General features: G+C 62.9%; 1 protein-coding gene across 1 annotated transcript in view; it reads right to left on the bottom strand.

The window, feature by feature from the left end:
- SCUBE1 (signal peptide, CUB domain and EGF like domain containing 1) overlaps positions 1-24399 on the bottom strand; it is a 107548-nt gene continuing 83149 nt past the window's right edge. Inside the window, exons 9-23 of the mRNA XM_090272287.1 lie at positions 24131-24253; positions 22066-22182; positions 20329-20451; positions 14618-14737; positions 14203-14307; positions 13202-13318; positions 12337-12474; positions 10912-11115; positions 9050-9211; positions 7305-7472; positions 5996-6157; positions 4608-4805; positions 3174-3326; positions 2704-2783; positions 1-726 (exon numbers count right to left, since the gene is read on the bottom strand). Coding sequence (XP_090128413.1) covers positions 574-726; positions 2704-2783; positions 3174-3326; positions 4608-4805; positions 5996-6157; positions 7305-7472; positions 9050-9211; positions 10912-11115; positions 12337-12474; positions 13202-13318; positions 14203-14307; positions 14618-14737; positions 20329-20451; positions 22066-22182; positions 24131-24253 — 2123 coding nt within the window. The 3' untranslated portion in view covers positions 1-573. The remainder of the gene's footprint in view (positions 727-2703; positions 2784-3173; positions 3327-4607; positions 4806-5995; positions 6158-7304; positions 7473-9049; positions 9212-10911; positions 11116-12336; positions 12475-13201; positions 13319-14202; positions 14308-14617; positions 14738-20328; positions 20452-22065; positions 22183-24130; positions 24254-24399) is intronic.

The raw sequence follows: 24399 nt of genomic DNA, 5'->3' as shown, positions 1-24399 counted from the left end.
GAAGCATATATATATTTATATTTATACACATAATACTTAATTAGACGCTCTATCAAGGGCAAGCACAAACCTACAGGTTCCCCCCAGCAGCTGTTTTCTGCGCCCTCCCAGAACCGTTGGAGCCTAACCGCAAGGGGGCGGGCGCTGGGCCTGAGGCCGGGTCTCGGGGCGTGAACGCCCTGCAGCAACACCCCGCTCACCAAAGCCTCCAGGCGCCTGGCTTCTTGCCTCCGATTAGGCCCCCGAGAGCCTCCCCAGAGACGCAGGGGCCGAGCTCCCGCTCAGGAAGGGTCTGTCGCCGGGGCACCTGCAGTCTTCCAGGGCGCGCCCCCAGGACCTGCCCGCGGGGCAGTGCAGCGTCCCTCTGGGGAGGCCGCTCTCCGGGTCCTGGGCGAGCGGACGGAGCGAAGGAGGGAAGGAGAGAGGCCGCCCGCCGGTGTCTTCCCGCGGGGGCGGCGGCGGGAGGAGTGTGTGCGTGCGCGGTCTTGGCCTCGCGGGCCGCCGCCTCCGCAGTGACTTCCCCCGCGGAGCCGCGCGCCCCTCGCCCTCCCCCGGGACGCGGGCCATCCCGAGCTATTTGTAGGGCCGCAGGAAGCGGGACACTTTGGAGCGCAGCAGCTTGATGAAGGAGCGCGGGAACATCTCCTTGGACTCCTGGGCTGTGTACTTGAAGTAGTTCTGGGGGTGCGCCAGCACGTCGAAGAGCGCCTTGATCAGCTTCTTGTCCTGAAAGACACGGCCAGGCTGGCTGAGGTCCGGCGGGGGCCGGGCCAGGCTGGGGTGCCCGCAAGGATGCGGGGGCCGGGGCTGTGGGGAGTTGCTGGGCTGGCTGCTGGGTTGGAGGACCCCGCAGACTTCCTTTCCATAAACAAGGTTTAGTTTTAGTTGTCTAACTGACTGGTTTTTAAATTGTCTGTTGGGGGAGCATTTGAGATCTTGCTCCCCCGCACACATCAGTTTGGCTCAAATAAACTCTTATAAAAAAAGTCTATTGCTTTGAATTCTTGGGGTTCCAATAATACTTTATTTAATAAGGGTTCTGCTACAAAGCAAAACATGCAGGAAACCTACTCCCTAGCTCCTTAACCAGGGAAGCGGCTCTTAGGCTCTGATGTGGACTTTCCTCTGTGAGGGGCAGGGCCCCTGCTCACGGGGCTGCGAGGAAGACACGTGCATGGGGCGCTGGCACGCTGGGCCCGGCGCTGCCCTCCCCGCGCAGCCTCGGCCGGGAAGGTGTGGCCCACACTCTGGGGCAGTCACTTCCTGGCTGGACCCCCAGGGTCATCATATCTAAACTGGGGTGATGCAGCCCTGCAGGTGAGGCCTGGCCCATGGATGGTGGCCAGCGAAGGGCAGCCACCACACTATGGACCCTGTGTCGTCACCCTGTGACTCGGGTCGGGTTTGATGTGCCCCAGGGCACACTCATGTCCTCTCACACACATGCACACACACCTCCACGCCCTGGAGAAACACTCCCAGGTCCCTCCTGTGTACTCGATGCCCTGCCAGGCACTGGCAACAGAATGGTGAGTGTGAACCCCTGCAGCGCCCCCCACGAGGAGGACGGGCACCAAATGCTGCAATCACAGGACACAGCGAGACTGTGGGTGCCAAGGAGGAGGGTCACCTGCGACTCCAAGAGCCTGTGGCCTGCCCGGAGGACGGGCCACCTGAGGGTGGATGTTCACTAAGGAAAGAGGCCGGAGGAACGTTCTCAGGAGGCCCTGGCGCGATGAGCCTCTGCGCTTCTGAGGCCCCAGGGCCCCCGCAGAGCAGGTGGTGGCCACGCTGGCTGGACCCTGCTGGCCCAGGTTTGCATCCTGAGACCCGAACACTTCTTGCTCTGAGGACTGCTCCCAGCTGTGTGTGTGGGGGGCGGGGGGGGGGGGGGCGGCAGGCAGAGGGCCGGCATGGCAGAGGGCCAGTGGAGAGGAAAGGGTTGGGCACTGTCCACAGGACAGACGGACGAAGAGGCCAGGACGACCCTTTGCTTCCCACTCACCAGGCGGGTGCCTGAGGAGGAGAGGAGCTTTGAGCTCCGAGATCCCCAGGTCAGCAACAGGGCAAACCTCTCAGCTTACAAAGCACCTACTGTGCGCAGAAGTGCAGCGAGCCTGCAGGACCTGTCGCTGGGAGCTGTCTTTGCTTCCCCGCTGGGAATGGCAGTTGGAGCAGATGTCAGCCTGCCAACTGGCCCAGCCCACTCTTGCCCTCCAGGCTTGGGTGCTGTCTGGGTGCTGTGTGCAGGGGCGGGGCCCAGGCAGGTCCCAGGTCCCACCTCTTGAGGTGAGGACCCAGGGCCCTGACCTGGGTAGTGTCTGCTGCCTCACGGCCACAGAACCCCTAGCCCCATTGCGTGACAAGGTGGCTCTGTTCTTTGGGGCCACGAATGGGATGAGGAGGGAGCATACCCCAAAAAGTCGCTGGGTCCCACTGGTTTTAAGATGCCTTCTGTGAAACCACCCTCACCTCCCAGACGGGGAAGGCTGGGCTGAGAGCTGGCAAGGAACTCACCCAAGGACAGCTCACCAGGGGCTGGGCTAGAGCCCGCCACATGTGCCAGCCTCAGCCCAGCCACTCTGACCTCACCTGTCACCCCCTCCTCCCCTGCTCTTGGGGGCCAGGGATGGCCCCAGACCTGCCCCCCCAGGCCCCTGCCCGGGGATCACAGGAGCGCTTCCCATAAATGCACTCACTCACTTTCAAAATCTCCTGGTGGTTCTCCGAAGCGTAGAGCCTCCCGTCGCGAACGATGTCCTCTATTAACTGCTGGTAGTCTTCTGCCGGCCGCCAGGGAGGGAAGGGGGGGGAGAGGGGGGAGGGGGCAGGTTCCAGGCCAGCTGCCACCCCCCTGCAGCCTCCGCCCTTGCCCCCCATCTCTGCATCCACCATTGGCAGCTCGGCCTCGCACCTCTGTGCCCTCCACTCAAATCACTCTCCTCAAGGTCTGGCCAGCTGGAACACCCCAAATTAATCCTCAGAACCCTGCCTGGGTGGTACCTTGTGCGGAAGGCCGCAGACCCCACAAATTGTTCCCCCATGTGTGCACTGGGCCCATTCTGGGCCTGGGCCCTCTCCCCCAGGCTGGAGCTTCCTGGGGTGTGGGGTGTGATTAGGCCCTGTGTGCCCAGGGCTGGTCTGGGCTGGGTGCACAGTGTGGCCGCACCTACCATCATAGGTGACATAGGGCACTTGGAAGCCTTTGCCGCTGTTGCCTTCATTGGATTTGAACTGGATCCAGAGCTTCCGGGACCGGGAGGTGAAGGCGATGGGCCTCTCGTAGGTCTGGCAGGTCTCGTAGGTGGTGATCGATGTGGGTGAGGCTGGGGGTGAAGACACACCATTATTTCTCACCTGGACCCTGTCCTCCTTCTCCTTGGGCTGCTCGTGTCCCCACCAAGCCAGCCACCCAGCACCCACAAAGCCCACTGCTTCAAAGACTCCAGCTCCCTGGTCTCTACCCCTGTTCCCTCTGCCCCAGATGCCCTTCCCCACCCTTCCTACTTGTCCTTCTGAGCCCATTTCCATGCCCCCTCCTCCAGGAAGCCTTCCTAGCTGCTCCATCCTCCCTACCACATTCCTGCTCTGCTCTGGTGAACCCTTTATTATATCCTCTCACTATAGGGGAGTCACTCTCTCCCTTCCACCTGCTCCTCAAGGACAGGCTGTGGTGGAAGGTCAGATTTGGGAAGGGCCCTACCCTGTGAAGGCCTGGGGTACTCCACTACCTTACTGCCCTGGGGAGCCTTCCTGAGTTGCCCTCAAGGCAGGAAAGGCTGGCTCCCCTAGAGCTCAGCCCTGTGTGTGAACAGTGGAAGGTGGGGGAGGATACTGGGCCTGGGGGGCTGGAGACAAGCATGCGGGGGGGCATGGTCCCACGGGGGTTCTGAGTTACTGTGGGACCCTGGGCAGCTCCTGGCCCTTTGTGACCTCAGTCCTTCTATTTGAATGTTGGGGGTCTCCAGCTCCTCAGCCACACTGAGGGGAGATGGTACTGAAGACCGAGCAGTGCCTCCCACTCTCGGCCCAGTCCCTGCGTATCAGACAGGCCCGGCCCGCTCGGGCAGGCGTGTTTCTGTGTCTGCCGGTGCCCTCCTCCTTCCCTGACCTCTGACGGGGCTTGCTCCCCGGGGCACTGCTGCCACACAACAGCATGCACTGTAAGGAACTTAGCCTGGGCCCTGGGGGACTCAAGGGGACCTGTGCCCTTCTGGCTGCTGTGGCACCTGGAAGTCTCACCACGAGCCCCTGATGGGGGTGGTGAGCCAGGAGGCTGGGGCTCACGGAGGGAAGGGGAGGGGCGGTCTGACCCTGGGTGTCTTGTGTGCGGGCAGACTGGTCCTTCGCCCCCCTCGCCCCCATCTTCAGAGGGAGAAGGAGGCCTGTGGCACAGGGTCACTCCCGGGGCCTCACTCCGGGCAGTGTGGCAGGGCACAGAAGGAAGCTGGGCTGAGACACGGGTGCACCCGGAGCTTTCCGCAGAGCCCTGTGACGCCCACCTCTCGGAGTCAGACGGAGCGGGTGTACCCCCTGCCCCGAGAGGCTGCGCGCAGGGCGTGACGGCGTGGGCATGGGGCTGAGGCCCTGCCTCGACCGGCTCGTACCGCTCTTGCGCATGACCAGGACATCGCCGCACTCGTCCTCGATGGGCAGGAAGATCTCGGGGACTACGATGAGGATCCTGCGCTTGGGGGGAGGCGAGATGTGCCACACACACTCCGCGTTGGCCGGGTAGTCGCCGGGGTAGTTGGGGGACTCGATGTAGCCCGTGTAGTCGCCGAGCTCGCCGCCGCAGCGCTGGTCTGTGGGTGCCATGGGCCCGGTCAGGCCCTGCCGGGTTGGTGCCCGGGAGGCAGGCGGGGCTCCATCCCCGTCCTGGGTCCCCGCCACCGGCCCGCCCCACCGGCCTGCCGGGCCCTGAGCCAGTCTTCCCTGGGGGACCCCTGCCCCGGGCTGCCCTCAGCTGGAGCCCGCGAGGAGACAGAGGCCCGTTCCTGGTCCTTTCCTTTTAGCTCAGCTGTGTACCCTTGAAAAGCCCGAACGTGACCTTTCTTTTATGAGCTTAAATGGTTCCTGGCCTGAAGCTTATAGAGGAAGCCACCATCTTTAAGCAAAGAGAATTGAATGTAAATACTGAATACATGAAATTTTCTCATGTATTTCTCATTAAAAAAAATCCTCTCCTCATATCAAAGTTTCTGGGAAACATTTCATTTTCACCCTTTTGTTCCAGAAGCTTCCTTCCCCCTTGTTTCCTCACTTTCACTCATGAGGATGTTTAACACCCTGCCTCTCTGAGCTCCACCACTGAGCCTGCTCTTCTGCCCGGGAGGCTGTGGACCCAGCTGGGGACAGCCCTGGGCAGAGGGGACAGCTTCCACCTTCCAGGGGAGGGGCAACTGGCTGGAAATTGAGTTGGGAAACATATGCCCCAAAGGACTCTGAAAAGTGAATCAAAAATACCTAAAATGAAGATAGCATCCTCTTTGTGAGGCCTGAATGACCTGCTAAGCGCAGGCCTGAGGTGTTAGCTGTCTCCCGAGGGTCCGATGCCGCCCACGGTTCCCCGAACACAAGCAGGTGCTTGGTCTTTTCCTCGCACGTCGCACTGCGCACACCCAGCACTAGCACCCTGCTTCTAGTGACTTGGGTGGGCTGGTCCTGACCCACCCGGCAGTCTGCGTGGTGTGTGCCTTCCAACCGCAGGGCCTGGCCCTGCCCCTCAGACGCTCGGCCCAGCCCGGCCCGGCTTTTCCTCCCACAAACCCAGAGCCCCAGGCAGGGCCTGGCCGGCACAGAGGTGCGGGCCGCCGCAGTGAGCGATGGGACCGGCGACCTCCAGGCCCACTCAGCGCCCTGCAGAGCGGGCCAAGCTGGGCCCAGCTCCCACACCACAGGGCTGTAGGTGGACGTCCCTGTCCGCAGCCCCGCCCAGCGCTCTCAGCCCCGCCCAGCGCCCCAGCCCCGCGGGCCCGGGAAGAGCAGCACCTACTTTTGCAGTGCGTGACATTGGTGGAGCCATCGAAGTCGGTGCTGGTGTTGCCCGGGCAGGTGATGCAGTGGTTCTGGCCGAAATCGGGCTGGTAGGTGCCGACGGGGCAGCGGACGCACCGGTGGGTGCTGGTGTTGTAGTGGTGGCCGGGGGAGCAGTGCACTGCGGGGAGGGGTGCGCTGGTGGGCGGGGGCGGGGGGCGTTCTCCCCGCAGCCTCCCTACCCCCGGGTCTCAGCACAGAGCTGCGGGCCCTTCCCCTCTGCCCAGTGCCCTCCTACCCCCGTGCCCAGTCCCTGTGCAGGCCGACCCTCTGTTCCCTGACCCTGTCCACAGCGTGCAGAGGGCTCCGCGGGCCTTCGGGGTCTGAGCTGAGGGTGAGGCAGACCGAGTCCCCATCCCAGGGCCCCAAGGCTCACACCCTACTCACTACGAAGGATGTGGTGTGTGTGTCGGGCGTCTAGATGGGGAAGGAAACTGTCAGGGCAGCTGTGGAGTTCCCCGAGGAGCCCACTGAGAACTGCTTTGGGCTCCAGAAATGCAGGGATCCTGCAGGCCCCTTTAATGGGAGAAATTCTTGGGGAGCAGAGGGGGTGACGGTCTGACTGGCCGGTGGGGGTTCAGGAGAGAATGGTGGGAGAGGAAGTGGGGCCCAGACACTTTCTACAAGGCTGACAGTCAAGGGGAGAAAACCTGGCAGGAGCTGGAGGGGAGGGGCCGAGAGAGCCGGGGTTCCCTTCTTCAGAGTGGAGGGCTCAGAGCCGTCCTCACGTTCACTAGCACATCACTGGGGCGTCGGGGGGAGCGTGTCCCCAAAGGCATGTCCGAGAGGGACGCTGTCGGGGGGAGGGGGCACTGCCCAAGGGGGAGCGGGCAGAGGGGAGCAGGGCTATCAGAGGGTCAGTGCAGAGCGAGGCCTGGGTGGTGAGCGTGGAGGGAAGGAGTGGTTGGACTTCGGCCAGCGGCTCTGGAGAGAGGGCTGCTCTTAGGTGACTCTGACCTCACCTCACTGTCCCTCCTGCCCCGACCCCCACACTTGTTCACCACCCCCCCCCCACAGAGCCTTCCTTCTACATGTGGTTCGAAGCCCTTCCAGTGCCCAGGGGAGCTGGCGGCCCCCCTTGTGGCCCCAGGGGCTCAGAGCTCCAGACTAATGACAGGCTCTGCTGGACTCCTGCTGTGCCGTCCCGTGTGTGGCACAGGGCTGGTCACCGAGTCCACGGCCTGACGGCCCCAGGCTCCTCCTCTGACCTGGGAGGAATGGTCCCGAGCGGCTCAGCCCGGCCTGCGGGGGGAGTGGGGCGCCCTCACCTTTGGCCTCGCAGTCTTGGAAGGAAGCTGTGCCCTCGAGCTTGGTGAGCAGGCCCCCGCCGCAGGGGAAGCAGCCCGTGCGCCCAGGCTCGGGCTGGTACGTGCCCACGGGGCAGGCCTGGCAGGGCCTGAAGCCATCAGCGGAGAAGGAGCCCGGAGAGCACTGGCCTGGAGGACAGAGGTCGTGGCTCCCTCAGGCTACAGGGGGGTGCCCATGTCAGGCCCTCATCTGCCCCCGGGGGCACCAGGATGCTGATGCTGGGGGTGTGGGGGGAGGAGCCTGGGAGGAAGCCCCCAGCAGGCAGCTGCCAGAGGCTCCGGCTGTGTGTGGCTCGGCCAGGCCTTCTCCCACCAGCAAGAAGAGCACACGGCCTCACTGCTGAGCCGCAAAGTGTGGGGCCCCCACGGGGAGATGGCAGGGCGCAGGAGGTCACTTATTTCAGGGTATTGCAGCACTAGGTGAGGGGCGGGTTAGTGCCCTCTCCGCCCAGACCCTGGATTCCCTCTCCCACCAGTGGCCACTCTGAGGTCCGTAACAGTCACCATCCCTGCTGGGGGCAGAGACTACTGGAGGGGCAGCCTACAGAACTCAGGCCTGGGCTCTGGTCTCTTCCGTCCCCAGGAAAGGCTGGAGGTCTCCACCACCGCAGGGACCCCACTTACCCACCCTTGCAGGCATGCCTTTCCCCACCCATTCTGTTGGGTGACCCCCACACTGGCCCGGGAAGGGAGGCTGAGGGGGGAGAAGCCCTGAGCCCCTTTCACAGACGAGGTTTAAGTGGGGCAGTAAATGGAAAAGCTCTTTGCAAACCAAACTGTGCTTGGTGACCTGACCCAGGGCTTTCCAAACCACCTCCAGGGCAAACTGCCACGTTCTCGGTGTTGAGAGGGTTCCTGCCCAAGTACATGGCACAGTCTGTAAAGCATTTCCATGGCGATGGTGTGCTCTACAAAATGCGCCATGTCTGGTCAGCCGTGAAGCACCACATGCCTCTGCCACAACCACAAGCTGACCCGTGAGCGATTGGGTGCTTGTAAGCTGTGACGTCCTTTCCAAATTGCAGGGTGCGTGTGTGCAGCCTGGTGCATGTGTGTAGTTGGTGTGTGCAGCCCGGTGTGTGTGTGCAGCTGGTGCGCGCGTGCAGTTGGTGTGTGCAGCCCAGTGCGTGTGTGCAGCCCAGTGCGTGTGTGCAGCCCGGTATGTGTGTGCAGTTGGTGTGTGCAGCCTGGTGTGTGCGTGTAGCCTGGTGCGTGTGTGTAGCCTGGTGCATGTGTGTAGCCTGGTGAGTGCGTGCAGCCTGGTGCGTGCGTGCAGCCTGGTGTGTGCAGTTGGTGTGTGCGTGCAGTCAGTGTGTGCAGCCCGGTGCATGTGTGCAGCCCGGTGCGTGTATGCAGCTGGTGCATGTGTGCAGCCTGGTGAGTGCGTGCAGCCTGGTGAGTGTGTGTAGTTGGTGTGTGCGTGCAGTCAGTAAGTGCAGCCCAGTGCATGTGTGCAGCCTGGTGCGTGCGTGCAGTCAGTAAGTGCAGCCCGGTGCACGCTCCCTGCCGCACCCTCAGCCACATGAGCGCTGTGGGTCGGCACTGCGCCCCCTGAGTGCAGCCCCACGGGTCAGAACAAGCCCTGCAAGGAGCGTAGCTTTACCAATTGTCACAAGGCTTCGGGCCTTTGCTTTGGGAGCCTTAATGGAGACAGGGGGTGCCCCGCGCCCGCCCCGCCTCTCCTTCCAGGCTGGGCCCCCACTCGCCTCCACATTCTGATACGTTGCGGGCGCCAGCCAGGCCGAGCCCGTCACTGCTGGGGCACGGTGTGCAGCTGAGCTGGCCACCCGCATCCTGGTAGGTCCCCGGCATGCACAGCACACACTGTCCGGAATCTCCGTGGAAGTAGGTGCCAGGCTCGCAGGCCACTGCAGAGGCAAAGTGGACAGGTTGCCGATGGCCGGACGGTCTGTCTGCTGGGGCCTCAAGCCCAGGCTCTGTCCCACCAGGCTCTGTCCCTGCGGCTCAAAGGGCGCAGAGCGGCCCAGACCAGTCCTGGAAGGGCCAGGGGTAGAAGCCAGGCGGGGCCATCTGTGAGGACCCCGGAGGCCAGACCCTGGTCTCATGCTCCCTCCTGGTTGCTCCTGCTCAGGGTCCCCTGCAGACCCCTTCAGCTCTGCCTTCTCGTCAATGCTGTGGTCCAGGCTCCCCCTCAGCCTGTGGACCACCTGCCTCCTGGGCGGGCCACAGTCATTTTGTCCACTCTCAGCTCCCCTGTTCCCCCTTCCCTTCCCCACGTGGCGGGAGTTGGCACCCGAGGACACGGAGCAGCGCAGAGGGCTGGGGGGTGACGGAGGCGTGGGCAGGAAGGGCGGCGGCTGAGGAGGGCAGTGCAGGGAGGGGGACGAAGCCAGAGCCAGTGTGGCCAGCTGCACTGAGCAAGGGAGCCCACGGCTGCGTCACAAAGGACCCGGATGGAGACCGTGAAGAATCGAGACGTGACATCCAGGGAGAGGAGGGGACGGGGTGATGGGTGCACATGTGAATGCGACAGAGCAACTGGTGTGAGTTCACACGGGAATCTGGGCAAGGAGACACAGACATTTTGTTCTGTGTGGCGATGTTTCTGAGAGTTTCAAATGACTTCGAAATCAGTCATGGGAAATAAAAGAGTGACGGGGGAAGGCCGCTCTGTCGCTTCATCGCCTGAGCCAGGGCTGCGCCCGCCCCGCCCCACCCTGAGCCCCCTTCTCCAGAGGCTCCCCTGGTTATACCTCCTGCCCAGCCTGTGCTTTGTGCTCCAGATCGGTGGCTCCAGCCGCCAGGTGAGGGCCTCGCGTGAGTGAGACCAGCAGGCACGCTCCGCCCCCAGCTTCCCCCGGAGCAGCGATGCCACTGCTGCCCAGGAAGCCCAAGCCCCTCGTGTGGCCCCTGCAGCTGCCCCCCCAGCCTCCCTCTGCAGGAGTCCTGAGTTTGTCTCCATCTTTCCGCCCCTCCAGCCGCCCCTGGGCTCTGAGCTCCACCCTCTCTTGCCTGGCCCCCCTCCACGGGCCCCTCCACACAGCCCGACTGCAGGGATGTGCTGGCGGCCAGGCCCGATGCCCACCTCGCCCGGGATGCACTCTCTTGCGTGCTGCCTGCCTTCTCCCCCCAAGTAAACTAAACCCCACCGCTGAGCCACGGGGCTGCCTATAGACCATCCCCTGTCCACAGGCCAGTCCCCGAGGCTCTGGTCGAGTCATCAGTCTCGGTCACCGGGCCCCGCTGGCCGCACTGCACCCCTGGGTGTCCCCGCTCCTCCTCCGCTCTCAGCCCTAGGCCGCCCCTGCTGGGAGGCCTCTAGTGCACACACTGGTCCCCAGCACCCCCCCCCCCCCACCGCGTGGGCCTGCTGCCTGTGCTCTCCCTGTGCCACCTGTCAGGACCGTGACGCAGGTCCCACGTACAGGCTTGCCTGGGGCCCGCCCCCAGGGAGCGCTCTTTACGTGGCAGTCACCGCGACCAGTGCTCTGTGCTTCTCCCTGGCGGGCCTGGTGTAGCTCCGTCCCCTCGCACCTCCCTTATATGCTGTTCCCCAGGACGCTTGTGGAAGGAAGGATGGAGGAAGTGGCCGTGGCCACGGACTTGCCGCATTTGCCGTCCTGGAGCGCCTGGCCTGTGCCACATGTCCCCTGGGCCTCCAGAGCCTTGGCCGGCCGCTGAGCCACCTCGTACTCAGTGCCTGCGACCTGGACAGAGAAGTGCTGCCGGCTGATGGCCTTCCGCAGAGTCCTGAGGGCAGCCTGCAGGTTCTGCTCCGCTCGCTTCCGCACGCAGTCTGCTTCGCAGGTGTCTGCAGGGGTGGGGGGACCGTCACTGTCACCTGCAGCCCTCCAGAAGCTGTCTCTGCCCCAGGACTCCCCAGGGGGTGGGCTGTCGGGGGCCAAGCCACTGCTTGGAGTGCATTTTCCCAGCAGCCTGGGGGCAAGGCACCCTTGCTGGTCTCTCTGACAGAGGAGGAGACTGAGGCTCCCAGAGGTACACCCTGCCCAAGGCCACGCAGCCGATGTGAGTGCCAGGCCTCTGCCACTGCCACCCAATACCTCCTGAGGGCGCAGCTCGCTGATGGGTGAGCCTCCCTGCCACACCCTTGGGGCTGCCACTGCTCCCAGGAAAGTGGCCAGCACTCTGGCCTTGAATCCCAGGCCTCTCATGGCACGGCGCCCGCCTGCCTTGCCAGCCCTAATCCCCAGCATGCCCACACTCGCTGTGACTGCCCTGAGACGCCCTGCCTTCCTTCCTGCTTCCTGGGCACTTCTTGCTCTCTCTGACCTCTGTGCCTTTGCCTATTCTATTCCCTTAGCCTGAGTGCCATTCCCTGCCACCCTTTCCATTGGGTGAACTTTGGTTTCAAGTCCTGAATCAATGGCACCTCTCTTGGGAAGGCTTTCTGGGTCCCTCCCTGGGGCAGAAACTTCAGCTCAGTGCCGTTTGTTCCCATGCCCTGCTGCCCAGTGTCCCCACAGTCCTGGGCGGTCTGTGTGCAGGTCCGCGTGCACGTCTGCCTCCCTGTGGCTGCAAGTGCCGCCAGCAGGGGGACCGTGGCCTGGCCCCTGCGTTCCAGTGCGCAGGGGCTGGGCACACCCAGGCCACCTTTGCTGACAGGCCTCAACTCCTTTGTCACAACTCAACCCTCATTTACAGCCAAGAGGAAGGTGTTGGTATGAATTGCAAGGTCCCCTCTGGAACCTGGGAAGACAGGTCTTTGGCTCAACTGCTCCGGCAAGGCTGCGGGTATTAGCCCTTGCAGGCCCCAGCGAGGGTGGGGTGTGGTGGGAGAGGCTGTCTGGCTGTCCCTGTGGGCCCTGAACCCTGCCCCTCGCATGGCCCTGGGCCTCTGATTCCATCCTGGGCTACAGGCAGGGACGCTGCCAGCCCCCCGCTTGCCAGGCCAGCCTGCACCTCCAGCAGCTGCGGCGGGGGTGGGGTCCCCGGCTCGCCGACAGACCCCCACCCCCTCCGGTCCCGGCCCTCTCCGAGGCCCCAGCAGCCCAGGAGGGAACCCCTCACCCACCTGAGGCCTCTTCCTCCTTGGCCTCGACCTCGAACTCCGCTGTGACGTGGGTAACCTCCTTGGGTGGGGGCTTCTGGCCTCGGCGCCTCTTCTTGGAGGAGTCACACTTAAGGGCCACAAAGGTCACATGGCAGTTTTCTGGACAAGGAAGGGACCGCTGTGGCAAAGTTGCACAGGGCAGAGAGCAGGGTCCTACCTAGCCGTGCACACAGATGGCCGTCGGCAAGGGGCCCGCCTTGACTAAGCGCCCACGGTGCGGAGGGGGAGGCTGAGGCTGGGGAAGGCCAGGCCTGGCTGGAGGTCTCATGAGGGGCTGTTGGCTGAACCAGCCCTGCCCCAGCCCTCTGAGCCCATCACGGGAGGCACCTCCTGCATATTCGTGCTGCGGCTCCAGCTCAGCTGGCCCGGCCTCAGGGCCAGGCCTGCTGGGTGCTGAGGGCGGCCAGGTTCGAGGAGCAGCCCCAGGTGTTCAGCCGTCTCCACGGAAGCAGAGCTGAGAGGCTGCCCTCACTACTCCCCAGCCCCGCTGTCCCCCTGGGCAGCCCCCACCGAGGGACGAGCTGTGAATGAGGCCCGCGGCCCCTGCCATGTGGACCCAGCCAGGCAGAAAGCCCTTGCTCTGGGGAGCTCATCTAGCCCCCGGTGAGGCAGGGATGGCAGCCCCCAGGGATGCCGGGGACCCAGGTTTCCCTCTTTATTGCCGGCCACGTCCCAAGGGTTACCACCGCTGTCTGCGGTGCGCAGGTGTGGCTGCTGCGGCTAAGGGACCATGGCGATGAGGACGAAGAGGCCCCACCCTTGCAGGCCCAGTCCGCTGGCTCCCAGCTCCCAGCTCCCCGCTCCCAGGCAGGGGACCCCCACTCACCCAGCAGCAGCTGCCGCAGGGCCTCCTTTGCTGGCTCCCGGCCGCGGGGCCGCAGGTGGCACTTTGCATCTCGGATCTTGAAGCGGGCCTTCTGCCTGATGGGGGTGGTGGGGGCACCTGGGGAAAGCCAAAGTCACCCCAGGTGGTGGCCTTCTCTGTGGGCAGGGAGGGGGAGGGGGCCAGGGGCTGCAGAGGGTGTGCCCGAGTGTGAGGGGGCTGCTGGGGAAACCATCCACCAGGACGTGGGGTGGGGCCCCTCCACTGCCTTGTCTCTCTCTCTGCCAGACTTGAAAAAGGCGAAAGTTGGATGGTGGCGTCAAGTTCAAGACAGGGGCCACCCAGCCAGAATCTTCTGTGGAGGAGCAAAGAAAGGCCTTCCCCGCCCCCACCCCAAAGCCAGTCCACGTGGCCTGAGCTTTCAGGAAAGGCGGCAGCAGAGAGAGGGGAGCAGGGACAGGAAGGAGGATCAGAACAGTATAAACGCCCAGGTCGCTGCTTCCTGCGAGAGCGAATCCTGCTCCCTGGGCTAAGAACCCTGCAGTCACAGGTGCTCAGAGTCCCGTCAGGGTGCGTTAGACACACACAGGTGCCCCTGTGTCGGGAGTCCCGCCCCCTGAACAGGAAAAGGCGCTGTGGCAGCACCCACGGGTGCCGGGGGGGGGGAGCGACCTGCCGCTGGCACTGCTGGGCGAGGCTCTGCCGGGGCAGCGCTGACTCGGGAGGACCCTGACGGCCACGGCAGCAGGACTCACCCACTGACGGAGACCAGAGGCCCCGGCACCTCAGGGCCTCCGAGCCACCCTGGGCTGCGGCCTGGAGCCTCTGTGTTGGAGAGGCCCTTCCATGGTCTGCTGCCCCTGGGCCGGGGCACAGCCTGCAGCCTGCTTGCATCTGGCTCCCAGCCCTGCCCTTGGCGACCCAGCACCCAGGAAGCTCTTCTCAGGGCCATGCGCTCCCCCCCCGCCACCCCCACCGCAGCATGGAGCTCTCCCAGGGGCTACCTGAGCAGCTGGGCCCGGCGCCGGGGCCGGTGCCATTGTGCTTCGGCAGCGTCTTGCCCTGTAGACCGGCGACCCCGCAGCTCAGGGTGTAGCTGGTTTCCGAGTCTGCGGAGAGGCCAGGGGTGAGGTGGGCCTGGGTGCGCCCCCTCCCAGGGCCCCAGACCCCAGGGGCCTCAGAGGGGACACGGACTGACCCTGACATCAGTTCACTCTGCTACATGCCTACGGGTCTGCGCTAGTGAAGGGGACACTGTGGCCACAGGGACCACACAGCTGCCCAGAATCACTCAGTGATGGGGGGGGCGGTTTCATTCCTAGGTCAGGCTCCTTCCCGGAGAACAGCGGGGGGCAGGGCGTGGACCCCAGGGAAGGAAGCGGCCGCCCACTGTCCCACCCAGGGACAGCCTCAGGGTACCTGGCACGAAGTGCGTGGGGGCTGGGCAGGAGAGGAGGCAGCTCTCCACGCCGCCCACCTTGCTGCAGGACAGCTGGGCCCGGGGAGCGGCCTTGGCCCGAGAGAGGCACTTGCCTGACTCTGAGGAGAAGACACAAGAGAGGGCTTGAGGGGCCGGAGTGGGCTGGGACCCCCAGGGACTCGCCCCGCCCATCCCACGGCCAGACGGTGTTGGAGGGGTGCGGACGGTGGGGGTGCTGGCTCGCCCCCTTCTCCCAGCAGCGGCCCCGCCTGTCCGTGAGCAGGTCTGCTCCCCAGGCCCAGAGCAGGAGCACCGAGGGCACAGTCCTTCAGAGCAGGTGCCCGTGCCCAGCTGGTGAAAGGGACAGCTTAAAATGGACGGGCTCCTGGCAGTGACTGGCCTCTAAGCGCGGGAGAGCCGCTCGGAACCCCTCTGGGCAGCCCCCAGGCGCGTCCCTGAGGTGTCTGAAGACTCCAGAACTGAGCTCTTCAGAGTTTCCCTCGTGTTTACTTACCTCCTGAGGATTAAAACGTTCTCCATATTCATACGAAAAGACTGAGGGTCCTATAGTTTGGGACACATGGGAACTGGTGTTATGGGTGTCTAACTGGGCAATGACACCTGGCTAAGGGAGCGTGCCTCTGGAAGCGTCCCACTCACATCCGCGTGTGCAGGCTGCGGCAGGGGACTTCGGTGGCAAAATAAATTGGAGAGGGACATGGCCAATTTGGATGGTCTCCAACACGTGGCTGCACGCTTTCCAGGACTCTTAGAAAGCAAATAATCTAGCAACATAAACAAACTCATGGTCCTCCCGATAAAACATCTGGCCACCCCAATAAATACAAGACCCGAAGTCTCTGTTCCCAAAGATTCAAGAACTACCAATAAAAACACCTGTAGACAACGCGAGCCAAGAGGGCCCCTGGAGGGCCCCACGTTCAGGCTGGTGAGGAAACAGGACAGCCACCCCCAAACTTCCAGGAAAACATCGCTCCCCCCGAGTTCCCTGTACTTGCTCCAAATTCCCACAGGGGGCCGTCAGTGACCGCAGATGGGCACCCGCATGGCCCAGGGGCCGCCCTTTGGGGAAGGCAAACAGCTGGCCCTGAGCGTCCCCGCACATTCTCGTGGGGACGCAGGGACGCAGAGTTCTTCCCTGAGCCGCGTCTCTGGATGAGCTGCCACCTCCCCAAAGGGCGGGCCGGCTTCCACTCACTAGGGAAGCGTCGAGTTTCCCAGGCTGGGTGGCGGGAAGCAAACCCACCGGCGACTACTGTGACAACATAATCAATGAAATATACTTAAAAAAAACTACCTATAAAGCTACAGTGATCCAGACAGTGGGGCGGGAGCGTGAGGATGGACAGTGGGCCCGTGGAGCAGAACCGAGAGCTCGGAAACAAGCCCACACGTTTGCGGCCTATTCAGGGTAACTCCGCGGGGAAAGAGAACGGTCTTCCCAACAGGTGGTCCTGTGACGATGGGGCCCTGGGGGGGCCTTGAGGGGAAATGGGGGGACCGTGACGGGCTGGGGCTTCTGTCTGGAGCAATGAAAACACTCGGACGCTGACGGCGGTTGCACAGCCCATGACTGGACTGAAAACTGGAATCACACACCCTGGCTGGGCGACCTGTGCGGCATGGGAATCGTGTCTCGGCAAAGCTGCTAACGAAAACAAGGAACGAGGAAGAGAGAGGCAGGAGCTCCCCAGGCTGGACGCGAGCCCTGAGGGCCTGCCCGGACTCTGAGCTCGGGGTGCTTTCTGGGGCGGGTGGCCAGCTGAGGGCAAAAGGGGCCCCACGTGTGCAGAGAGTGGCAGCGTTCCTCCCAGGAGCGCTGCGTGCGCACACAGTCCACAGAGGCCCGCGCTGAGGCCCCAGAGCTCTGCTGAACGGGCGGCTGCGGGCAGGGCCCTCAGGGAGGGCTGCCCAGAGCGCAGAGAGCAGGCCCACGGGAGGCCCGGTTCCACGCAGGCCTGCAGTGCTCCGCCTCCCAGCCTGAAAAGGGGCGAGGGCACACCCACGTCGCAAGATCATGAGAATGACATCTGGCAAAGCCGGGATGGCCACCTGGGGCCACCAGGCCCCTGCCTATGGCTGGCACCTCCCCTAGGACAGCTCCTCCCAGCGGGGACACGCTGGCTGTGCCATTAGGCAGTGCCGGTATGTTAACTCCCTGGGCAGCGGAGGAAATGGCCAGTTCGTGGCTTGTCTGTAACCTACAGAGTCCCGGGTCAAGTGTGAAGAGGGGACCCAGGCAGGGGCGGCACCCTCGGGGCCCTCTGAGTCCCTCCCAGGGGATTTTCCAGGCTATAGACATGTACCGGTATGTTTATTTTTTGGGTGAACTGAAGCTGTTCCTTGTGCTTCAATGGCTGGAAAGATAGAGCTGAAAGAAATAACAACACTCACAGGCGCTGAGACAGAGTTAGGGTCTGTGTTCCTCATTTGGGACACGCCAACCTATTTGGCTTCACACAGACACACTTTGCTGGGAGAGCTATTCATAAACTACCCAGAGATTTTATTGTCTTTGTTACCCTTCGTGTTTTGGAAAATGGAAATGAATTTTGCAGAACTGCCAAGTCACTGGGTAGAGGTCATAAACTGGGTCCTTCCCAGAAGCCCCTGGCACAGGGAGTTCGCAGAAACCGGCCGTTACCCGGGAGCCGCAGGAACAGGAGGATGACCGCGCCAAGCAGAGCACTTTGGCCCAAGAGCACGGGAATCAGTTCTCCCAGCCGTCCGCCGATTTCACAGTCTCCTGTGCACACCTGCGCTCTGTGCTGCTCCGGTCACGGTTTCCCAACCGTATGCACTTGAGGTCACACACGTCTGACTTACCCCATCACGTCTGCTTTACGTGTGCTAAGTCACCTGCACCGGGGCTTTACCAGGGAAGCCACTGCCCTAATTCTCTATGCTGGGTCTCCGAGCCACTGCTAGGGAAGCTGACACTGAAAAATGGTGTCAGATACATCCCACGAACTTACGGATTGTGACACTCTCCGTAGACAAGACATAAAAAAGCAGGGAAGGGCCCCGGCTCTGGAAGGGGTGGGTTCCACCATCTTGCAATGACACCCACGGACAATATCCTACAGCTCTACGAGGTCCACCCACCTCTTACCTGGGAGCCTGGCCCATCAGAGCACACCAGGGCCACAGTGACTGTTCTGGGGGGCTATTAGACCTTTCGAAGGGAATGGCTCCCCAGTACCCTCATGAACGATGCTTTCTTACAAAGCACCTGAGGGCACATTTATGGGGACATAAGGAACACCTGGTGAGGCAGCCTGCTGAGGCCATAGGTCCCATCCATAGCCACTGGACAACTCCAAGTGGTTATCAAAATGTCACCCCTCGCTTTTGGTGCTGGAGTGAGTCATACAGCTCACGGCGTGGCATGGGGGGGGTGGCGGGGGGCACGACAAACCAGCCTGACTTCCTCGCGCAGGTACTTGCGGGCAACAGGACAGCCTGGGTTTTCCTTGGCCAGCCAGGGGGGTCCAGCTGGATTCCCAGCGGAGGTGAGGCGGACAGCCTACATCGGGGCTGAGTTAGGGAAAAGCGCCCTGAATAATGACGGCAGACGTAGGGAGCTGGTGGGCCCGGTTTTCTCGGGCATTCCTGCGAACTTTTAGATCATGGTTCTTAAGCGCCTTCCAGAACCTTCTAGGTAACACCTTCAGTTGCATGTTTGTCCTGGTCACGTTGTGTCTACTGTCCCGAATATGAACCACTTTTACGCAGGCCCAGCCCAGCAGGTGACTTAGTAAGAAAAGTGGGACACAATCACCCTGACTGACTGCGACCTGCGATCAGATCTCTTCACAGAGGGTCGGTAGCAGCGGTGGTCGGGACAAGCCCTGGTGGCCTCTCCCGCAGCTCTGACTGAGGGAGGATGACCGAAAGGGGGACCGAGAATAAAGACCAGCCCTCCCCATAGCCTAGAGCAGCGGTTCTCCACCTGTGGGTTGCGACCCCTTTGGGGGTCAGACGACCCTTTCACAGGGGTCGTCTAAGACCATCGGAAAACACACATATAATTACATATTGTTTCTGTGATTAATCACTATGCTTTAATTATGTTCAATCTGTAACAATGAAAATACATCCCGCATATCAGATATTTACATTACGGTTCATAACAGTAGCAAAATTACAGTTATGAAGTAGCAACGAAAATAATTTTACGGTTGGGGGTCCCCACAATGTGAGGAACTATATTAACGGGTCGCGGCATTAGGAAGGCTGAGAACCGCTGCTCTAGAGAAAGCCTTTGGTCCTATAGCTCTGGTAACAAGAAAATGCCACACCCAGCACCACCCAAACTGGGCTTCAAGCCTGGTTGTCCTTGGTACCCAGCACGGGCCACGCTCCTAGGACTGACACCACCTACCCTTCCTGTCACCAACACAGCCCCAAACGAGCTCTTCCCCATGCCGTGGGCAGGACCGGCGGCTTGCTTTGCTCAACAAGACTTTGCCTGAATGGCATAGCAATTCTTACTCAAGGAAGCACTAAGTTCAGCTTTTTGAGTTCCAGTACTGCGCTCATTCGTGGATGCTTTCATTCATTCGGCACGTGTTTACTGAGTGTCTAACTGTCGGGCTCTGTCCCAGGTGCGGGAGCACAGCAGTGGACAAGACGGGACCAAAGCACCTGCCCGACTGTGTGGAGCACACATTGCGTGAGGACAGACAGACAGCCCAACAGGAGCCTGTAAAACAGCTTCCACGCTGGTGGCTGAAGTGCGGCGGGAGGAAAGGCAAGCAGAAAGCCAGGGGGCAGGAGGGCCAAGGGGACGGCTGTGCTGGGGTCTGTGCCCAAGGAGCCCTCCAGGCCAGGAGCAGCACTCAGGCCCGCCGTGCTCAGTAGGGGGGCCACCCCCTCAGCTCCGTGAGGCTAGGGTGGGCAAAGGAGGGAGGGGCGGGGGAGGCCGTCAGGCCAGGGCGCGGCAGCCTTCTGGCCACTGGAGGTCTCTGGCTTTGCCTCTGGAGAAGAGTCGCCGGAGGCTCAGAGCAGAGAGGGCTGGCATTGTGACTCAGACCCGAAACACTCACTCTGGCTGCCCCGGGGTCGGGACAGCCCAGCACCCAGAACAGGCCCAGCACAGGCGGGGGTGAGGATGTGTCTATGGACCGGGTGAGTGTGGGGGATGGTCCAGAACTCAGAGGTGCCGGCCCCCAGAGCGCACCAGCACAGGAGGAGTGGGCCCCAGTCCAGGAGGCCTGCCCCCCCCCCCCGCCACTGTGGGGCTGTGGCCTGGGAGGTGGAGGGTCTGCGGAGACCCACATGCTCCCCACTGAGGCTCCGATGCTGCTGCACCCCAACACCCCCGCCCCCTCCCTGGCTTTCTTGGCAGAACAAGGGGGAGCTGAAGCCTCCCCACTCCCTCCGTCTCAGCTTCCAGCTCCTCCTGAGCCCCGAGTCTGGCTGCTCACACCGACCGCCCCTCCCCCCGTAGGTGTGTCTGGGCTCCGGCTGACGCCAAGCATGCCCTGCCACTGTGTCCCCTGTGCCCCGTAAGCCTCCTCCCCATCAGCCGCGTGCTGGTGGCAGACAGCATCTGCCCAGTACCGAGGCCCCCAGGGGACGGTGCGTCCTGCCGCGCTCTCCCACCTGCAGACGCCTCTGCTCCCTCCTGCCGCCAGGCACCAGGTGGAAGGGGCGGGTCCCAGCGACGGCCACCTGGGACACTCACCCATGCAGTCCTTCCGGTTCCAGTGGAGCCGCCTCCCTGGGGGGCAGATGCACTCGAAGCTGCCCTTGGTGTTGACGCAGCCCTGGTCGCAGCTGCCGTTGTTCATGCTGCACTCGTCCACGTCTGGGGGCACAGGCGGGAGTAAGGGCAGGGGGGCTGAGCATCCCCGACCCCAGCCGGGCACCGTCATCGCATGCAGGCACGCGGCCACACATCACATACTGGGCACACAACAGACATGCAGCCACACACACCACACACCCAGGCACGCACAGTGCATATGTGCACATGCACCACACACCCAGGCGTGCACATGCACATATGTGCACACACATCACACACCCAGGCGCACAATGCACATACATCACACACCCAGGCACGCACATGTGCACACACAGGGCTTTCACAGACACTGACACACACCCGTACCGCCTGCACTGGGGGGTGAGCCGAGAGGTGGCACAAAATTCAATCTCCTATCAGGTCTTGTGGGGCAGGAGTGAGCACGGGCCAGGGGGCTTTGAGGCTTCACCTCACCGGGGGACTCAGGACAGGCCCCTTCCCGGCTGTCCCCCTCCTGTACAATGGGCACAGACTGAAAGAAGTCACCCCGGAGGCTTCCTCTGACCACCAAAGGCCAAAAGCACACATTGGAGGGGGGTGGGAAGGGCTGGACCGCATTCACACTGGGGCGCACGACTGTGAGCCCCCAGTCATCTGCACTGGGGAGCGTCTGGCCCAGGGCCGGCGCCCAGGTTTTGGGGAGTCCCTGCAGGAGACTCTGCAGCCCACCCCAGAAGCCAGCCCAGCACCAGCTGTGCGTGATCACCGCACTGCCTGACCCATTGGGCCTTCACAGCCGCCCAGCACACCGGCTACTCCCAGGCCACAGGAGAGGAAGCGACGCCCCGGACCACAAGGCCATTTTCGGTGCCGCCTTGCCCCTACATCTCCGAGTCCCACGTCGGTGGCTTCTGAATCCATCTAAAACCTTCCCCTTCTCGACACCTCCGCCCACCCTGCCCGAGCTCCAGCAGCTCTCGCCCCCACCTCCGGAGCCATCTCCACACTGGCACCCTGGGCTCCCCTCTCCTAAACACACGGCAGCCAGAGCAACCTTGTTAGGGGAACTTGGCCATGCCACACCCGATTAGAGCCTCCGGTGGTTTCTCTTCTCACTGGGACTAAAGCCCCAAGTTTCCCCTGGGGCACACGAAGCCCTGTGTCCACCCCATCTGCAACTCCCACCATGCTCACGGGGCTCCAGATACACCGGCTGCCACTTCATCCCTCTGCCCCAGTGCCTTTGCACATGCTGGTCCCTCCGGCATGCTTCCCCTCATCTTGGCCCAACCGCTCCTCCTTTAGGAGCCCCCCCAGTCTCCCTTCTGCGCCCTTCTCCGTTACCACCCTCTCCCACTGACATGAATTGCCTACGGGGTTCTCTGTGTGGCGGCCACTCCCTTCTGGACTGGGGTCCCTGTAGCTGCTGTTTCCAGGCCTGTGCCCACAGCCTGGCGAAGGCTCAGCACCCCGTGGGTACTTGCTGCCCCTGCCCCCGTCCTCCTGCCTTGCTCTTGGCTGAGCCCCTCTGCCCCTCAGTCCCCAGCCTTGGTGAGGTCCCCCCAGGCCCGTCAGGGTCATGGTCAGGGTCGAGGTGTGGGGTGCAGTGTGGGTGGCCATGCGGCCAGGCGCGTGCCTCGGGGGGGAGGTGGCCCTGGCGGGCGGGCTGCAGACCTCCGCAGTGGGTTGTCCCATAGAGCGTGTAGCCGCGGTGACACAGGCACTGGAAGCTGCCCTGGGAGTTGATGCAGATGTGGTCACAGGTCCGCTCGAAGGAGCACTCGTCGATGTCTGTGTGGCCGCAGGGAGACAAAGTTTGGGGAGGAGTGTCAGGGTCATGCCGCCACACAGCGCACCTCTGGGCACGGCCCAGCTGATGGCTTCCTGTCACTGCCTGGTTTCCCGTTTTATCTCCATTGCCTAGGTTTCTGGGCCAGGAGCCAGCTCATATCTTGCCTGGAGGTGGGCAGGGTAGAAATATCTTGAATAGAAGGGGTTATTAGGAATGTCTGCTGTTTTAATACCTCACAGTCAGCTGTGTTACAGACGGGTTTTCCGTCCCCCCGTGCAGGAGACAGACAGGGGTTGCCCGAGGAAGCAGTTGAACTGGGACACGGAACCAGGTGTCATGGCTGCTGACCGAAGTGTGTTTTCCCATCACCCCAAGGTGCCTCTCGGGAAAATAAGGAAAGTGGCACACACAGAAAGTGTGGGTGGGGGGGAATATGCTGCCCAAAAGGGACGATAAGGTAGCCTGGAGAGCATGTGAAATTTCATTCTGAGCTTCCTGGCAGCCAGGGTAAAAAGGAGAGTGCTTGCTACTGGCAAGGATGACTAAACAATGCTCACAGGAGACAAGTCTGACCAGGCCATGCATTTGGAGGACAATGGCGCCCATGGGACAGCTGATGGGTGTGCCTGCTTGTCCCTGGGCACTGCAGCTGGATTTGTTCTCCGAATGCATCAGCTCATGTGACTGCACCAGTGTGTCTGCAATGACACCAGCACAAGGGAGGACCGTGCTGTGGGGCTCACAGGAGGATCGCAGCCCTTCTGGGACAGGAAGGGGGGAAGGGCTGGTGCTGTGGCACCCGGCCTGGCTTGGGGAAGGCTACCACAGGCAAAGGCTGGGAGGTGGCAGCACAGGGCACTCAGGGGACTGCGTGGAGCTGGGGGGGCTGCGAGGTGTCTGGGTCCCCATCCCCAGGACCCTGAGTGCCAAGCGACGGTGCTCAGACCCCTTCCTGCTGGAGCTGGGAGCCCAGCATGGTGCTGGAGGGGGGTGGGGCATGGACGGGGCCCCAGGGCCCTAGAGATGAGTCTGGAAAGGATGGAGAAGACGGAGCCAGAGACCAGAAGCAGCACGTCATCGCCGCCTCCTCCTCCTCGGCAGCTGTCCGCCTCTCTGGGCGGCATTAACAGGCTTCAAGTCCCACAGCCAGGCTCAGCTGCGGGCAGGCGCCTGCAGCCGCTGGAACGCCGCGGAAACGAAGCGACTGGACCACGACAGGGCAGTCCTGATGGCACCGGCCACTCCCCACCACACAGCTTCCCGGGCCTCCTCGCACTCGCTCCTCCTGGGACCCAGACTCCCGGCCCCCCAGTGCCGCTTCTGGGCTGGGCTGACCTCCCCGGCTCCTCCCCAGGATGCCATCCCTGGCCCCCTCTCAGAGCTCATCCTCTGTGCTCTTACTGAACCCCGGGTGTCTGTGGACTTGGCCTGGGCTCTGATTCCTGGTTCTGCCCACATTTCTCCTTCCGTAACCCTTGCTCCTAGCAGACGCGGGGACTGGTGGAGAGCGCCCGCCTGCAATGTGCTGTTCTTTCCACCAGGCGGCAGCACCCCAACTCCGAAGCTGCAGGAGGAGACCTGGGGGCCATGGGGGCGCAAGGGATGGGACAAAGCTGATGAGCTCTGTCACTGACTGGCTGTCAACTGGGACACTTGCTGATCTCTCCCTGGGACTCGGTTTTCTGTCCATAAAAGGGACAGGTTGGGTTGGATGGCTTCTGAGGACCCCTGGAGTTATAAAGGACAGGAAAGACAGGGAGGGCAGGAGCATGTGCTAAGGACCCCCAAACTGTACCTGTCTCTTCAGGTGCAGCGGCAGGTGGGCAGACCACACCCCCGCACTCAGCTCCTGCCCCAGCAGCCTGCACAAGCCCGGGAGGGAAGGGACCCACGGGGGGTGGGGGGGACATGCCAGCCGAGGGCTGCCTGGGCACAGAGACGGCTCACCTTGGCACGTCCGCTCGTCGGTCAGCAGCTTGTGGCCCTTCTGGCAGCCGCACTCGAAGCTGCCCACGGTGTTGCGGCAGAAGTGGTCGCAGCCCCCGTTGTTGGCCAGGCACTCGTTGATGTCTGCGGGAGCCCGGCGGGAGGGGACGAGGAGGGTGGGCCGCAAGGTGGGGGGCGGTCCCCAGCGCCTGCCCGTCCCTGCCTTGCCTGCCTGCCACCCACTGCCCCGCGCTGGCCTGTTTCCCCAGCTGAGCACAGAGATGGGGTCC

This window comes from Furipterus horrens, unplaced genomic scaffold, assembly GCF_987537825.1.
Source record: "Furipterus horrens unplaced genomic scaffold, mFurHor1.1.pri manual_scaffold_4, whole genome shotgun sequence".
NCBI lineage: Eukaryota > Metazoa > Chordata > Mammalia > Chiroptera > Furipteridae > Furipterus > Furipterus horrens.
This window is presented reverse-complemented; position numbering and strand designations above follow the sequence as displayed.